At 41.2% G+C, this 18589-nt stretch overlaps 4 protein-coding genes across 4 annotated transcripts; 2 read left to right on the top strand and 2 right to left on the bottom strand.

Moving 5' to 3' along the window:
• Positions 1–5713: 5713 nt before the first annotated feature.
• SERLADRAFT_404475 (uncharacterized protein) lies at positions 5714–6977 on the top strand (the record flags this gene model as incomplete). The annotated part of the gene is made up of 5 exons (XM_007312010.1): positions 5714–5847; positions 5901–6047; positions 6114–6194; positions 6774–6872; positions 6959–6977. 5 exons carry the CDS (start codon positions 5714–5716, stop codon positions 6975–6977), a joined length of 480 nt encoding a protein of 159 aa, XP_007312072.1.
• Positions 6978–8090: 1113 nt separating this feature from the next.
• Positions 8091–8556, top strand: SERLADRAFT_454502 (uncharacterized protein; the record flags this gene model as incomplete). The annotated part of the gene is made up of 1 exon (XM_007312009.1): positions 8091–8556. The coding sequence occupies one exon, from the start codon at positions 8294–8296 to the stop codon at positions 8522–8524; it is 231 nt and encodes a 76-aa protein (XP_007312071.1).
• Positions 8557–9302: 746 nt separating this feature from the next.
• Positions 9303–11006, bottom strand: SERLADRAFT_454496 (uncharacterized protein; the record flags this gene model as incomplete). The annotated part of the gene is made up of 5 exons (XM_007312008.1): positions 9303–9759; positions 9820–9936; positions 9989–10744; positions 10800–10848; positions 10902–11006. 5 exons carry the CDS (start codon positions 10983–10985, stop codon positions 9728–9730), a joined length of 1038 nt encoding a protein of 345 aa, XP_007312070.1.
• Positions 11007–16127: 5121 nt separating this feature from the next.
• Positions 16128–18574, bottom strand: SERLADRAFT_404473 (uncharacterized protein; the record flags this gene model as incomplete). The annotated part of the gene is made up of 10 exons (XM_007312007.1): positions 16128–16148; positions 16178–16191; positions 16252–16310; positions 16343–16425; positions 16490–16537; positions 16687–16835; positions 17064–17137; positions 17495–17592; positions 17681–17988; positions 18124–18574. The coding sequence occupies 10 exons, from the start codon at positions 18572–18574 to the stop codon at positions 16128–16130; spliced, it is 1305 nt and encodes a 434-aa protein (XP_007312069.1).
• Positions 18575–18589: the final 15 nt, after the last annotated feature.

Below are 18589 nucleotides of genomic sequence, written 5' to 3'. Positions count from 1 at the left end.
AGCTATATGGCCAAAGTTATACAATATACATGACATGCAACCACAGACATCTTACATAGTATAGCTGCTGCATGCTGGGCTGGCTTACAGATCAGAGGTATTATCCTATGGAGTATTGGTATGTCAGAGTATATTCTAACAGTATATTCTAACACCAGGAAGGGGAAGGAAAGTTCAAAGTTGAAGAGGTGATGGATGTGCACGACCATGCCAGGACTACCAACAGCTCAATAAACAAACGATCTGAGATCCCTACCCACTGCCCATGATCCCCAACCTGATAGACAAACTCTGTGGAGCTTCACATTTCACAAAATTAGATCTACGTTGGGGATATAAAAATGTCAGGATAAAGCAAGGAGACAAATGGAAAGCAGTGTTCAGAGCCAGAAAAGGACTCTTCAAACCCACAGTCATGTTCTTCAGCATGTGCAACTCCCCGGCCACCTTCTAACACATGATGAATGACTTCTTCGCAGATATGATAAATGAAGGATGGCTTATCATATACATGGATGATATGCTCATATTCAGCAAGGGACCAGAAAAACACATTCTACGGATGAAATGGGTATTACAACGCCTACGCAAAAATGACCTATACCTAAAACTAGAAAAATGCACGTTTGATGTGGCCAAAATAGAATATCTTGGCATGATTGTCCATCACAACCAGGTACAAATGGACCCAGTAAAACTGGCAGAAATCCAAAATTGGCCTACACCGACTAATATCAATGAGGTTCAAAAGTTCCTTGGATTTGGCAACTTCTACCGCAAATTCATTGGTCACTACTCAGCACTTGCAAAACCACTCAACGCCCTACTAGAAAAAGGGAAAACTTGGAATTGGACAAAAGCCGAAGAAGACACATTTACGCTACTGAAACACTGTTTTAGCAAATTGCCGGTTACCCAGATACCAGACCCAAATAAACCATCAAAAATTGCGGCAGACACATCCAAACACACAACTAGAGCAGTGTTAAACCAACCCAATGACAATGGAGTATGGCATCCATATGCCTTCTCCAAATTGTTATCACCAGCCAAAAAGAACTACCAAATATACAACAAGGAACTGCTTGCCGTCATCAGAGGACTAGAAGAATGGAAACATTACATCCTAGGCAGTGCCCACACGGTAGAGATATTAACCGACCACAGAAATCTCATGTATTGGCAAGAAGCCAGAAAATTGACACCACAGCAAATGTGCTGGCAACTTCTACTCTCACAGTACAATTATACCCTGAAACATGTACCCGGAACACAAATGACAATTCCGGACAATCTTTCCAGAAGATCAGATTTATATACAGAAGACGAAGAACAAGACACACCACTACTCCCAAAAACTGTTTTTTGCTGCAGTAGCAAACACCGACCCATTTTTCACACGTATACAAACTAGTTTACATGAAAGAATCACATTACCAATGTGCTCGGACCCCAAGGATTGGACCATGAAAAATGATAATGTGTTTTACAAAGGTTGCCATTACATTCCCACAGGAACCGAGAGAAAAGCATGTATTCAACAACAACACGATTCAGTAACAGCTGGACACTCAGGACAACTAAAAACAACCCAATTAGTAACAAGACATTACTATTGGCCAGGTATAACACAGATGATCAAAGATTATGTCACAGGATGTGCAATATGCCAACAAAGCAAGGTGATTAGTAATCCAATTAAAATACCCATCCAACCAATTTTGGGCCCAAAGACTACAGAATCATTCAAGAACCTATCCATTGACTTCATCACAGATCTACCAGTATATATATACTTCGGCAACCTTTCCAAGTATATTTGTGTGCAGCCTAACTCTGGTGTGTGCCATCACATAGTGTATATTCCTTCGGTAAGTGTAACCATTGTCTATTAGGAAGTACCTTTATTGACTATAAAACAAGCTTCCTGACACTATCCAGTGATTCTTCACCAGCAAACTTGGGAATATTTCAAAGACTATGTGGAATAGACTCCTTGCACATTGTTGGCGTAAGCTATTCCAGGGTGTCTGGGATATTCTTCTTGATGCTGAATTTCTAGCAGCTTATTAACATAGCATTGTGATTAAATATATAAACGGGATCTTTTGTGGAGTGTATCCTCAAATATTTATGTATTCTGCCAATTATCAGGAGAAGTTGGTATCTTCTTTATCCTTATTTCATCATATTTCCATGCTCAGTAATTCTTCCCAGAGTTCTTTTGGCCACCATTCGAGACAAAGGATTGCACCCTTGCCCTTGCTGCTTTGTGTCAATGAAGTCTATACATAATTTAGGGCTGCTTGCAGATATTGCAGATTGCATTCAACAGGTGCACATGTATATAATTGATAAAGTGGTAAGAGCAAGGGAGTATATTTATTGTGAACACACGCCAATTGATGGAGCTGCCATCAAATGGCTTCTGGAGAAGGAATTACTTGCGCTAACACTGGTAAATGTCCCAAAAATTACATTTGCAAGATTGCTTCATTGTCTATAGAAAGTGTTTGGCAAAAAACATAATTCCTTTGGGTTCAGTGTCTTTTCTATGCTCGTAGTTGACTTGATGCACAAGTGTGAGCTCTGTACGTGGAAGGCTGTTTTTACTCACTTGATACATTTTTTGTATAGTGTCTCTCCAAGAGGCTCTTGTGTTTCAGAATTGGATGCCAGGTATTTTTTCTATTGTATTATTCATTTGATTTATGGCTTTTTTTGAGAACTTTATAGATTTTGCCAGATTCCTACCTTTGGCTGAAACACAATTCGCAAGTTTCATGATAATGCTTCTGAAATGAAAAAATTGGCCACTAGAGACTTTGAAGACTTGTTGCAAGTGTGTCAAGTTTGTAAAAGCTTGTCCGTCCCAGACTCCACTGCGCTGTTATATACCTTTTATTTTTATGTTTCTCAGTGCTCTATCCCAGCATCTGAAGGTCTATTCCCTCCTGAATATGATCAAATCATTATCATCCTTCTTTTCCGTTTTGCCCAATGGCATGCTTTTGCAAAGCTCCAAATCCATACCAACACAATGTTAGAGATGTTAAAGGAAACTGTCAGGATCTTGGGCGAGAGTTGAGAAGCTTTTGAAACACGGTCTGCCCAGCTTTCAATACTAAGGAACTTCCCAAGGAAAGGGCAGCCTATCTGCATCAAAATGCCAGCTCCAAAAGCTGAACCAAAATCCAAGGCCTTCAATCTCAGTACTTACAAATTTTATGCCCTTGCAAACTACAGCTCTTCAATTGTGGAATATGCAAAATCTTCACTCACCACTACTTTGTCGACACTTTAGGGTGAACTTGCTCATAGGTTTATAAAAGCACTCTATGCTCTCACCAACAAAAATAGGGTCGCCAAGCAACTTAAAAGGCATGAGCGGCGGAGAGCTTTACTTTAGTGAATATCTGCATCATCTGGGGAAGACATCGTAGGGGGGAGTCATTATCATCATGTACCCTTCGCTGAGGCAGACCCCTCTGTTCTACGCTGGTCAAATTGCATCATCATATATCTGATTTGTGTAATCATCCGATTGAAAATGCTGCTTTGTTACACCAGTACCCAGACAGCCCTGCAATTACGGTATTTCAAATTTTCCTTGCAAACAACTCTGGCCTGATGCTTTTCCAGGATTTTATCCGTAAACTCAAAGGTCACTTCTTGTATTGCCTTATGGGATTGGACTACAATGAATATGGGTTCACAAATGAGCAACACAATACTGTGTATATCCTGGACAACTGCCTCTATTCTTCAAAGCTAATTAAAATCAATAACACTACGTACAACATAAGACGAGACCAAGTTATTATGAATCCAAAGAGGCAGAGCAATGTGATTGTGCTTGCCTGCGAGTCCAAAAAAGATAACAAACCATTTTAGTTTGCATGAATAATGGGCATCTTCCATGCTCAACTTGTTCATGTTGGGAATAGTGATTCAATACACGAGATGCAATTTTTATGGGTACACTGGTTTGGGGTCATCAATGAACATCCATCTGGCCTGCAAGCCGGCAAGCTGCCCAAAGTTGGATTTTTTCCTGCTCACGACCCATGCATATTTGGATTCTTAGATCCATTGGAGGTTATTAGAGGTTGCCACCTCATCCCATGTTTTGCTGAGGGCAGGACAACAGAACTAATAAGAGCTGGTTCATTAGCTGGTCGTAGTCATGGGGAAGAGTCAGATTGGTCAACATACTACGTTAATATGTAAGCCCTAGCAAATATCTAAATTTTGACTACTGATATCTTTTTATCCAGATTTGCTGACCGTGATATGTTTATGAGGTTTATATGCAGTGGAGTTGGCCAGCACGGCCATGCTGGCTAACATCCAGCTGAGGGCTGGGTAACTGAAGGAAGAGTGCAAGATCCAGATAAAAACTCTGATGATGGCATAAAAGTTGATGCTCCCAGGGATGAGGGCAACGAGCTCGAAGAAGTGATAGTAAAGTTAGCTCAGATGGATCTCTCAATGACAACCTTGACTTAAGTCTGGAATATGGTGAAGGAGAAAATGATGGATGGGTCAATTCTCTGTAGGCACACCACACGGCCATCTGGCCGCACTCATATATATATTGGTTGTTGAATAAAATACATCAGACAGCTGTCTAAATCTGAGTCCCACATGAGTGTGACATTGTGTGTGACTCATACCTTGCCTGTAACAATGAAGAGTTTGTATACTCTGGCGCACAACTCAGACAAGCAGTAGTGAAGTTAGTGGGAGTGGTTACCCTTTGAGATAGGACCGAGTTAGTTGTGGGTAAACAACAGGAGGACTCACTGAGGATCCTCCTTGATCTATTGGGGTTTATATACATCTATAGACTATTTGTACATGTGTACTATACAGTTGATGAAGGCAGTGGCTGATGATGTCATAGGGCACAGCCCATGTGACCAGCTCCACTGTGTGAGAGACTTGTAGCTAAGAATAAAGAAAAGCAGTGCAGCGCAAGAAAGGTGGAGTTTGAACAAAAAAATAGAAAGTGCCGCATGGCACAGTGTGTGAAAACTACAAAAGAAAGTTAAAGAGGAGAATGAAATTTAAAGGTCCAAAAATTGTGTATCATAACATCACCGCTACCACAAACCCTCAATTTACTGCTACTAAGCATGACTAGCGCACTCTCCAGCAAAAAACCTTGCCCACTCTTCCACCATCTAGTCCCTTGTTTACCTATGCTCCCATCCCCGTTATACACTTTGTAACAAAGACTACTGCAAGGTAATCTATCATGGCATCACACCTGCCAAGGTGTTGTTGGCTGTACCATTGTGTACCGTATCAAAATCATAATTGTAAGTTTTCTGGTACATCTGATCATCGTTGATGTTGAGAAACATTGTGACAATGTTTTTTGCTGGTTAAACTTACACTTACGCTTACAGATTCTATTGTGTTTAAACTGTGGCCAGCTCAAAGATCACCCAAATTGTTTATGACCATGACTTGGAATGATGGGACAATCTGCTGTTTGGTGAGATCCTGCACATGGTAAGTGCCACATGATGCTATTCTTCTACTCAACAACAGTATTGCGCTAAAAACAGGTTAGCAAGTCGGTGCAAAAAGTGTGACAAATGTGACCACTCTACAAACAAAACTCAGCCTCCTGGTGAGTATATAAACCACTCAATCTACAGTGATCCTATCAGCTTACCAGCTCTTCTCCTGGTACTTTCTAGCTATGCCTGATACCAAAGAAACTCCCAATGAGACTCGCAAGCTACGTGCAGCAAATGCTCAAGTGAAGAGACAAATAGATGATCTCAAAGAGCAACCAAAAGATTCTAGGTGTCACCACCACTGTAGAAAATGCTCGTAAGTTTCTCTCTCATTCTCATAATCAGCTGCTAATCAATTTTGTTATTAAGGAAAAGTGAATCAAGAATCAATAAAGGCAGGTTAATATGCTGTTTAGTTACATTGTTCAATAATGTTGGAGACTTGGTGCAGGAGAATGACCGTTGGTCCTTCAAGACCAATAATGATGAAGCTGAGGGTGGGTTTGAATCTGCAGAGTAAGTTTCCTCAAGCGATGACTCTGACTTTAGCTGACAGATCACAAGCAATGACTGACTTTTCAGAGCTTACACAGAACTGGTTTATTACATGCAGGAGGTCAAGGAAAAGCTGGTTCTTAAAGACCAAGAACAGCTCAGTATCATGTATAGTGTTACAATAACACAATTTTCGGACCTTTCCTTTAATTTTTATTCTCCGCTTTAACTTTTTACTATAGTTCACACTCTGTGCCATGCAGCACTTTCCTTTTTCGTTCTAACTCCACCTTCTCACGCAGCATTGCCTTTATTCTTCTTTTAAACACAAACTCTCTCACACAGTGGAGCTGGTTACACGGGCTGCACCCTCTGACATCATCAGCCACTGCTTTTATCAACTGTACAGTACATAGGTACAAAAACTCTGTATTAGTATAAATACCCCAATAGATCAAGGAGACTCCTCAGCGAGTCCTCCTGTTGTATACGAACAAACTCTCTGCAGCTTAAGGGGTAACCACTCCCTCATCACTACCTTTATAGTGTGTTCTTGTGTGCGCCAGAGTAACTAACTCTTGGTTGTTACATATAGTGATGTATTTTATCTATCTAATGTTTTTTTTTCATATCTCACTGTTTTTATTTTTGGTTGCATAAAGAAGCTGATGCCACTTGTGGGGACAACACCGGTGCCTTGAAACATGCTACTGTTCCCTGGTTGATGGCTCTTCTCCCCTTTATTAGCCCTCCTCTTAGTTCACATACTAAGGACAATAGAGGGTTCAAACACAACATGACAGGCAAATTACTTTGTCCTGTCGGATATGACTGGTCTTATGAGAGGTAAGAGTCTAGTTCTGTTTACTTTTTATATTTTAAATCCAGGCCTTTTTGTAGTGTTCAGACAAATATACGAGACCATTGCCCAGATTTTTGGGTGACAGCTGATTTGTGGCCAGCCTTCCTTTATGACATAGATTACCAAGTTGACCACAGCGACGTCATGAAAGACCTGTTTCAGTCTACTTTTTTATTAAAGTCTTGCAATTTCAAAGTCTATTTGATACTGATAAAAGGTTTCTAGGCATATAAGATGATTTTTATGTCTTCCACTTCAGCGCGAGATGTGACTGCAAGCAATAATACACCAGCCACGGAAAATACAGGGAGATGAGCCTCAGGTAACAAGGCAACATGCAGCCATGTCGCAGCCTTGATTGGCATGAGATTGGTTACACCCTGTTTAATATCATACACAGCAGTTCAGGCTAGTTTTTGTATTACCCACCCACACATATTCTAACCATATCAAATAGCTTCAATTTGTGTTGTCAAGCATCAGTTCCTGGCGTGCAAAGGATGGAGATTTTGATTATCAAGACTTCTAAAATAATATAGTGGGCTGGTTTGAGCAGGCTCCTGCTCGATCTGTTATTGGTGCGTAGTTTGGCCTTTTTTTTCTTAGTGATGCACTAATTTTTGTTGCAGCAAAGTTTTTGGTTGACATCAAAACATTATCATACCTGCGGCCAAGAAAAAAGCCATGAGTGTGTCACTTTCTATAGCCCAGTGATCAGCAAAGGCAAGAGCGGCACAAGCATACTGATAGTTGTTTCCCTCCCATATTAAATCTCTCCTTACATGCCTAGTAATACAAGACGGATATATATATTGTCCATGGCAATAATAAGTGCTTGAACATCATTTTGTATCTCATGTAAAATCCAATAACCTGTAAAATGAAACAAGTAAAGGACTTGGTTCTTGAACACAGTAAGGATTGTTACAATATTGGGGATGGTTATAGTTTCATTCAAAAGTACTGCAATTTTAAGGTATGCTCAGAAAACATTGCATCACTGGGCAGCTTGGAATTGACTGGAAAAAAGACTATTCTTCCACTGTTTTGCGCCCCTCAACTCAGTTGTGTTACAAAAAATATGCTCCAAACACGTGTGAAACCATTTCTCTGCTGAGGATGTCCAAATGCCTGTATCTAGACTGCTGCCCATGAACGTAAAATTCTTTGGCCACCAGGATGACTAGGAGGTTTGAGGCCCATGTCCAGTAGAGATGCTGTAGACACCCAAAATGAGGTCAAGCTCTTCTTGTAACAAGCAGTCATCAATAAAGTAGCCACCATCAACAGCCTGAAAAATTTCTTTTGGTTCCCGAGGACTGCTCAAAGGTCCTGTTAAGACCACTTCTGGAGAAATGACATCAATTGCAAGACACCATGCTACCCCACCTGCCAGCAATGATGCATGCCCATGATGATACAACAGGATTTTATCATGAACATCCTCGTAGCATCTATAGTCAATGGTGTCAGGTTTGTAACCTTCCTGGCAATATTCCAAGTTCACACAATATGGAGGAACAATTGCAGGTGGGGACTCCACCTGCTGAAGAGTGTGAAATGGAATGCCTCTTGTTACAAGCTCCAATGTGATATCCTTTATGCCCGGCCCCAAACCATGTCTTACACATTCTAAAAGACAAAACCTCATGCAAGCAGATGGTGCATGAAGGGGATGTCTGTAACGATAACACGATTTTTGGACCTTTAAATTTCATTCTCCTCTTCAACTTTATTTTGTAGTTTCCACACTGTGTGCCAAGTGGCACTTTCCATTATTGTTCAAACTCCACTTCTCGCGCTGCGCTGCCTTTTCTATTTTTAGATACAAGTTTCTCACACAGTGGAGCTGGTCACATGGGCTGTGCCCCATGACATCATCAGCCACTGCCTCCATCAACTGTAGTAGTATATATACCCCAATAGATCAAGGAGACTCCTCAGCAAGTCCTCCTGTTGTTTACCCACAACTAACTCGGTCCTATCCAAAGGGTAACCACTCCCCTCACTACCTTTATAGCTTTGTCTGAGTTGTGCACCAGAATATCAAAATTTTGGTTGTTACAATGGCATTGTATCACGAGGGCTGATTAGATAGCTGTCTTGCAAATTACCCTTGAATCAAATGGTACTAATGATGAAGGGGAATTTGTGCTCTCATATTTAGTTGGGACATGGGGGTGATATGTCCCAGATAAGCGATAAAGCATGCTTTGTTTTCTTGTACTGGCTTTGTGGCAGAAAGGAGGATGTGAAATAACAAGCAGTGTCCACCCAGCTAAAGGGCACTGCATTCATGACAGCAGTCAAATGAGAACGAAGGATGGACTTCACTGCGCTTGAAGAAGTAGTAGTAGTCACTACATCCACTCGTAGTGAACCACGTTCCATTCATGTAACACTAGCAAAATTTGAATAAAACAGTAGCATAATAAACATGATTCTGATTCATAGTCCGCTGAGATCAAGCAAGGTTTGAGACGGCGCTTTGCGACGGCCTAGTAATAGAGACAGAGTGTTGCTGAGTACGTAAACCAACTACGAGATATTAGTAACGTCGTCGCGTTTTTAAAACCCTGAATGATGGTATCGCATGGAACCGAGATAATGTAGCAAAAGGCAGAAGTATATATCATTGGAAAATGGAAAGAAAATGGATAATATAAGAAAACACCAATCAGCGAGAAAATAAAAAGGAAGTGAAAGTCTGGACAACTGAATACTGTCATGAAAGATGAACTGTTATGTTCGTAAATGTGGAACGGACATAAGACATGAATGTTCACGAGAGCATTGGTATAAAAGCAGAAGGAGACACAGATACGGAAATGGACTTCCATTAGATGATTTGCAGATAATTGGATGGTGCAACTACAAGCGACGAAGCGAGGAATTAACTTTCGCATCATCACAATATGTGAAGGTACATACTTCCTACCGTACCATCAATTTTCCTTGCTTGCCACCACTTTCCTTGCTTGTCGACGATGTCAAGTATTTCACCTTTGGCGAAGGATATTTCGTTGGGATCATCGGGTGATGCGGTGTCTAAGCACATATAAGTATCGTTGCCCGTGTGCGATAATCAAATGATCCTTACACGCATAGAGAGCTTTCGCTTTATATGAGTACGAGTCTGTTGTTTGAGTGTCTGCAGCCGTTGGGCTACCACTTGTAACACCGCCACCAGCTCCAACGCCTGCTGCGCCGGATCCCATGAGAGGTGATCCGAGACTCAAGTTAGCATCTACCCCACTAACTGAACTCGGGCCGCCTGGAGGAATACTATGCACGCTCGGTGCACCACCAACAGGGCCCATACTCCGCGGAGCGCCTCCATCCATGCTAGCGCCTCCGACAAAGCTGTTCTGGCTCCTAACACCTGGATCACCACCCATACCACCAATCTTACTGTGAGTATCGTACGGGATATCGTGAGGGCCAATTCCACCACCAGAGGAGTAATTTGTTGCATAACCGTTGTTACCCATGTTGTGCATTGAGGCCTGTCGAGTTCTCCGGCGGCGTGAAGGAGGAGTGAGGCCACCCGTGCCCATCAGGTTGAAGACGTAAAGAACAATAGAGTCTTCCTCCGATGTGAAGTAGAGGACCCAGAGGATGTCTACTATAGCTAGAATGAGCCAGCCAGCAGCCATTGCATCGAGAGCAGCGTGTCCCGTGAAGATGCTGTTATCTACGCTGACGACAGCAAAAACGGTTGCGATTGCACCGAAGACAGATATCTGGAGGCGATGCATTCCTATCGAGTCGCTTGCGAGGGTGTGCATGACACCGAGAATGAGAAACAACTGGAGGAATATGGCGAACCAGCCCGTGCCTACAGAACGTTCACTGACTGGCTGGAAAGGTCAAAGAAAGCGAAAGAGGGGGGGAAAATGGAAAGGACATACACTGAGCAGTCGCAATTGCTTGGGAAATGAAAGCAATGAACCATGCGAGCTATAGGGAGGATGTGGTTGACTAGAAAAATATAATAAAAAAGGATGACATACCACTGAGATAATGGAAGTAAAGAAAAAGAGATAATGGGTGAGAATGTGCGTGAAATCCAAGCCTTCGTTTCCTCGTGGAGGCATCGTTTGTCAGAGAATGAACAGTAAAGGGGAGATGTAGTAGAACAGAAAACCAATGAGACCAAAGCCACGTGGCTTGTCCTTCCCACGCGTAACCCTCTCGGGAACATGCGTACTTCACATTCCGCTCCTTGCACCGGAGGCAATGCTGATAGCACCTAATTTTGCCAAGATTTATTGAAACTTTAGTGTTGAGAATACACCCCAAGCCAACTGGCAAACTTTGCTGTGGTCCACCCTGTTAGAGATGGTGCTCCTGCCGAAAGAAGACCAGTCGCACGGAGCAGCACAACATGTTGTGCAACTATTGAGTGAGCTCTTTACAGTGTATTTGGAAAAGGATGTCCATGCCAACTTTTTGTTTTTTTTTGTTGCACGGACATTTGGAATTTTACTTATGTAATATAGGATTCCCTTGTCACACTGACCTGCACATACTGTCTCAAAACTTGTAAAGATGGTTTATCACTCCATCAGCAAAAATATGAAAGAATGAGCTTTATGGCTTTTAGAACACAATCTTATCCCTGCCGATGTCTGTGACAACTTTGACATCTCTGAACAAAGCCTCCATAGATGGAAGGACAACCATAACACCTATGGATTAGTAATTATTCCCATCAGCCTCATTCATGGATGTCCTTGTATACTCAACACAGATAAGGCACACAATATAATCAGGAGGCACTGGAAAAGTACTTGGATGAGATTCTGGAGTGGCTGGTGATGGTGCACAATGTTGGGATATTGAAGACAGCTCTATTTGACTTACAAGCTGTCGCATAAAGCGGCGGCAGAAAGAGATGATGATGGGAGAGAGGATTGGCTGGCTGATGTCAATACACAGTTTACAACAAGCCAGCTTGTCATGGTGGATGAAACAAGCAAGGACAAGTGTATAATTTATTGGCGCTATGGATGTGCTCCTGCTGCATGGTGCACAGTTGCACAAACCAACCTTGTTCGTGGGGAGAGAGGTATAGCCCCATAGCTGCTCTTACTCTTGATGGATTTGCAGCTACTATATGTGGGTAGCCTTACTAACTCATACTTTGTTTAGCTGCTAGCAATGAACCTTTGTCCTCAAGATTGCCGTATAATCATCCTCAATAACTGTGCTATCTATAAGATACATGCACTTTGTGAAGTAGTGGAGGGCATTGAATGTGTGCTTCTCTTCCCCCCTCCCTACTCTCCTGATTTCAACCCGAATGAGGAGAGCTTCAGCTGTGGTAAGTCTATTTTTCTTTATTTGTTTTAATCTCACTCACTTGTTTCCAGTAAAATCCTGGATCCATTGTATCTATATTAAGCTGCAAGAGCATAACTATCCAGACATTGCTTTACTTGACACTGCTCACTTTGTAACAGCCATGAAAGCCAGAGGCTGGTTTATTCATTCAGGTTATAACATGTAGATATCATAGCTAGTTTTTGTTGTTTTTGTTCTCACTGTTGTTGTGGTAATCAATGATTATTGTTGCTAAAATATTTGCAAAAACTAAGCAAAAAGTTGATAAAAACGGCAGAGTATCAATATGATGAAACACTATGGAATGTTTACTTTGATTTATATTGACTGTACAATACCACATGTATATTAGTATATATATACTTGCAATAGATGAAGACTCCTCAACGAGTCCTCTTGTTCCTTTGTGTGTGCACCAGAGTATACAAACTTTGGGTATTGCCACAGTATCCATTGCCCATGCAAAGGTGTTTGATTACAATGCAATCCTTTTGGTCAGGTTCAGCAAGCTCCCTATGCAATATATACACTCTCATTTCAGTTTGTAATTCACCTCCCCCTATACAGGTTTCTGTGCTTCACCCATCCGACTCTTTACATTTCTCCATGTCCCATCTCTCGCCAGATATCCCAGCAAAACAAATGTTATATATTAGTTTGTCCCAAAAAAATCACCTTTTTCTCTTGACCATACTTAACTTTTAATCATAACACCCCCATTGTATCTGCCACAGATTATGCAGGCTTGTCATATCCATGGGGCACCACTAGATTAGTGTCACAACTTGAACCAGAAGCGCTAGTCTGAGCGCTAGTTCCCTTTTTTCACTTTCTTTGATATCTGATCACATGACAGATAAGATATGTTAAGCTGCTGCTTTAGCGCGGATAACATAATACGTAGTTATATCAGATCACGTGACCATCACGTGACAAGAGTCTAGAACCATTACAAAGAACATCAGTCAGCGCCTCATGGCTGACTTTCAGAAACATATATATAGTAGGCCATCATGTACATACTTTCCTCAGTTGTTGATTAATTCTCAATCGCTATCTTGTAACGCTACTTGTTTGATTTGAGCCTTCATCCCTCCGTTAACTCGGTATAGGGGATAAGGGTTTTACAATTAGCTTCAACTGGTGTGTGTGTTAACCAGGCTCCAATCATGCTAATCACTTCAGAATACCCTGGGGAACATAAATTTTTGCTGAACTACAAAATTGACTTACTCACCAATTCTCATAGCTTGATTTCTTGTATACTTGGGAAGGGTATATGTGTTTGCTGGTAGATTTAACATGGCTAACTCTGTGGAGATAGTGAATGAAGTGTGGCTTGAGGAGACTGAGGGCAGGCATTGTGTGTGCATTGGGCAAGTTCTGGAATCTGAAGAATATTGTTGGTGTATAGGCAGATTCTTGTAGCTATTAGCTAACTCTTCAATACACAGTACAGCTTATGTTATGATACACAATTTTTGGACTTTTAACTTTATTTTTCCTCTTTGACTTTCTTTATCATTTTCAGACACTTGTGCCATGTGGCACTTTCCTTTTACTTCAAACTCCACTTACACTTTCACTTTCACTTTCTCACGCTGCACTGCGGCCTTTTATTTTTGACTACAACTCTCTCACATGGTGGAGCTGGTCACAAGGGCTGTGCCCTATGACATCATCAGCCACCACACTTAGCAACTATATAGTACATAGGTATAAATAACCTATAGTAGTATATATACAATAATAAATCAAGGAGACTCCTTGGTGAGTTATCCTGTTGTTTACCCACAACTAACATCAGGAAAAACCATTTTGCTATATAGCTGGGTATGTTTCTATAGCTGCTATGATAGCTATTAAATTCCTATTATAGCCAATAAATCTCTATGTGAAGCCTTATAGTTACTATACCAGCTATACCAGCTCATTTATGTCTATGGGAACCTTTTTCTGATACTAATAATAATAGAATTAATATTCACCAAATAGTTTGGTATGCACACAAACTAGCCCAATTATTTGATAGAAATCTATCACAAACATCCAAAGCATTTGCTGCACCCCAGTGAGCAGGCACTTGATTTTTTCCAAACAAAGACAACAAATGGCAGCCTTGTTGTATACTGCTTAATGATACTATGGAAGCTGGTGGAGTACCATCAGCTCCAAGTGCAGGTTTTGTAACCATATACATCATATGTGCTGGATTTGCACTATCTTTCAACTTGGTGTACCATTCAATGTATGCCAATGAAATTTTGGGCCAATATTTTGGTATACAAACAGAACCACCATGAAAAATGGCAGGGAGCTTGGATATTACTTTAACTCTTCCAACACGTGTACCTATGTCATGAAACATTAATTCACAACTTGAAACTGATTATGAAATTAGAGAAAAATATTACCAGCAATACCTGTTGACTCTGCTTCTAATGAGTCTAATACAACAACATCATCAAACTGTGGAGCAATTTCTTTGGATCTAGGTCTTGCTTTGATGATCTTGTACTTTACACTTGCACTAGCATTATCTCCAAGGTGGATTAAAGTGAGTTTGAAACTAGTGAATATGTCAAGTGAATCAAATAGGAGATTTGCAATATTGACTTGATCTCTGGACATATAACCTGGCTGACTATGCATTAGACGATTCAACAATTCAGAAACTCCTTGATATCACATATAAAGCCATGACATTGATGGTTTTGTTGAATTGATTGAAGGGGTTATTGTGGAAGAGGAGGTACTTTGGCTATTTTAATACCTAAGCCAGATGGATTCTGGAGAATATCTTGCTGACGTGAAACTGGTCTATTTTATAAAGACAATTGATAGCATTCAAACCACACAGTTTTTTCTTGTCTTGTCAGCCAGGTGGTCATTTGTGGACACTCATTCCTATGATTTGATGCTCTCCATGCATCCTTGGTCATGTCTATGTGGAAATGTTCAAACAGTTCTGTGTTGTAGTTATTTGTGTCCCCAAACCAGCAAATAAAGTCAACATAGTGCAGTAGAGAGCAAAATTCAAAATATATTCAAAATATTTCTAATACTCAGAGTGCAGGGTGACAAAAATTGCTTTGTTTTGATGAAATGTTCTGAGAGCATCTGATAGATATCATAAATGCCTGCTTGGGGAGTTTTCCTACAAGGCATCCTAAGAGTACCTTGGCCATATCTTTTCTTTCTCCTCCAAATATCTGTGCTTTGATCCATATGCAGGAGGTAAAGTGCGTATTCTTGCATCCAGTTTCTCTGTACCCATAAGATCTTGGCACCATGAGACAATATGTTTGACAAAACCTTGATATAACTAATGCAAGACATCAGGGGTAATGCAAAGATGAATATTACAGTAGGGAAATCCTTCCCAAAATGGCCTGTAAATACCTCCAGATACATTTTTATCTATACATTGATCAAAAAATTCCCTCCTTGAGTTCAAAGATAAGGCTTGATTAATAATAGAGAGAGTCCAGTCAGACATCCCAGGTTCCCCAGCTGCTTTATTTTCAAGGTCTGTAGCTGGACACCTACACTTGGGACATGTTCCATACTTAGAGCAAGTCACCAGACATTGCTCTGGATAGTCGGCAACATAGCAAGCAAGAATAGGGTCAAGTTTTCTCACTGCACCATCTCCACCTGTAACCTCCATTCCTTTACGTCCAGCCTTAATAAGTGGCTCCAAAATTATCTGTACTGAGGCATGGAAAAGTCTTTGAATATGTTTGTTGTCAAGCCTTTTTTCACCAATTTATTGACAGACAGATATCCAATAAGTACACAAGCGTGCTGAGAGGGTTTGCGCCTAATAGAGCTGGGTATATTGCCTAGTGTAAGATACACTGGATATGCAGACTTGTCTCCTGAGAACCGAGTCAACTGAGTTTTGTCTGTTGCTATTGTAACAAGAGCAACAGATACTCACTGAGGTAGAAGAGCCTAAAATTAAAGAAATAAGTATGAAATTTAGAAAGGAACCACTGGCGTGAACATATTAACCTATACAGATACCACCATTCCCAGTCCACATCTCATCAAATATATGATCATCCCTGTTGCTGTTTGTGAATATTCTTGAGGGTTTATAGACTATGTCTGTTGCATGTGCTGGATTGCCCAACAAAGATGCAATGGCTTGTAAGGGGTCTCTATAAGGCCCAGTCTCTGGGAAAGCTGGCATAAAGGTTGGAGGTCAGTTAACGTAAAACATAAATCAAAATGTGGAGGCGTCACTCACTTCAGGAATTGCCAGTAATCTGTCAAGAGATTTCTGGCCAACCCCCTTCTGCAATGCCCAATATGCAAATTTTCAGTCTAATTCTATGGAAAATAGAGCCCATCTATTATCTGGAAGATATCAACGTCCATCTCATTGTCATCTTGATGGAACTGGTGAAAACTCTCCCTCCATTTATTATGAGCATCCAGATCCACCCTTATAGCCTTGCCAGCATTCTCATTTTGTTCCACTACTCTTTCATCATCATCATCATCATCATCCAGATTAAAGTGCAGGGAGTGGGGGTGACATAAACTGCTAGCCTGCATCTCTGGGTCAGGGTTCAAGTTATCCTGGGTGTTGCCTTGCATCAGGATCATTCAGGAAATTGTTAAATGGTTCTTGTAAGCTGTTGAGGATTATGTCTTCTGACCCATCTGAGTCATAGTCTTCTTGGTTGTAAACATTTTCACCCTAGTTGACTTCATCAAATACTACTTGTTCAGGGCCCGGTTGTCTGCCTCAAGTTCTCTCCCCTTTCCTTGCCTATACCAAGCACACATTGCTGATATTGATAGGTCAGCCATGACACCTTGTAGTGTTTTCAAAAGTTTTCCACATGCAGGACATGTGCGATTGGTACATGTGCCATTTTTCTCCTTGAACCTAAACTACACCATACACATCCAGTCAGTTTATGAAATAATAACACCAGTTAATATGAAATTGATACCTTTGATTATCTAGCACCTGTTTGTAAATATGCTGTCAAGACACAACACCTCAATCTGCACTGGCAATATCCCAAATCGGAAATACGTAGTGGTAAAACATAAAATTTGCTCATTCTAATACAAAGAGAAGTTGTACATTTTGAAGTACCATATTGTTTACAAGCACAGAGTACAAGAGCAAGAGAAGTAATACATATGATGTGTTGTCCGTGTCTATTTTTCACTTCCTCCTTGTGACATTGTTGCTAGAGATACCTACACCCAATTTCTGTCGAACAAGCCAACCCACTTCTTCTTCGGAGTGAAAAAGACTCCTTCTCCTAGCTGCCTTAGCACAGCTTCGGGGGGCATTATAATGATCCTGAAAATGTCTATGTGCCAGATCAGCTACAGGAAAAGCCTGAAGAAAATGATCAAAATCCAGCTGGACTTAGAAGACTGAGAGATTGATGGGAGATATCTCTTTAGGCAATACTTGGGGGTGCAAATGGGGAGTAGGTAGAGTCGTGGTGGGGGTGCATGAATGGGTACCACTCTGAGGAGGACAACCAGTGCAGTTTGCTATCAAATCCTGGGTAGCAACCTCTAGCGCTGCAATCTGAGCAGCTGCAATTTTAGCTTCTAGGCTAGCAACAGTCTGGGGCGTACTCCTCATAATATTCTCCATCTCCAAAATTGACCTGGTAATAACACAATTAAAAACATCATTGAACTCGTCTTTCTGGGCTTGAGTGGGATAGAGTTGGCCCACATCTATGTTAGGTACTACCCTTTGTATGTATGCTATATTAGACAAAGAAAGTTGAGATCAAGAGGGGATGCACCAGTATTACGGGCATAGGAAGATCCAGTGCATAGTCCTCCTTCCCTACAACATTTGGGTCCTTTTCATACAGGTACATATCCACCACAATCTACCCGCCCATGTTACGCCATCAGCTGTCCTCAGAGGGCCATATTTGATATTGTTATCCTTTTGTAAGTTGTACCAATACTGCATGTTGATGGGTTCAGCATACCTATATTGGGGCTTTGCGTATTTGTGGGATTCATAGAATTTGACTACTAGAATGCTGACAAGGTGGGGGAGCTCCTGAGAGTACTTTTTCACCTTCTGGGTGACATCCCCAAGTAACTGGGAGTGGGAGACCTCAACAATGAACAACTCCTGCCACTCAGTGCTAGGGTTGAGGCTTTGAAACTTGAGGGCTAAGTTGGGTACAGTGGTGATTTGACCTCGTTGGAGGAACCTGGTTGTGTTAGAACTCAACTTGAACATCCCATCTGACCATCTGATAAGGCCTGACAGTTTCCCCTGTAGAAGTTCACTGAGGCGCTCCATGAAAACTTCATGTACAGGAGTAGGCATGCTCAGTTGCAGGAT

The sequence above is a fragment of the Serpula lacrymans genome (assembly GCF_000218685.1).
Source record: "Serpula lacrymans var. lacrymans S7.9 unplaced genomic scaffold SERLAscaffold_1, whole genome shotgun sequence".
Classification (NCBI taxonomy): Eukaryota; Fungi; Basidiomycota; class Agaricomycetes; order Boletales; family Serpulaceae; genus Serpula; species Serpula lacrymans.
This window is presented reverse-complemented; position numbering and strand designations above follow the sequence as displayed.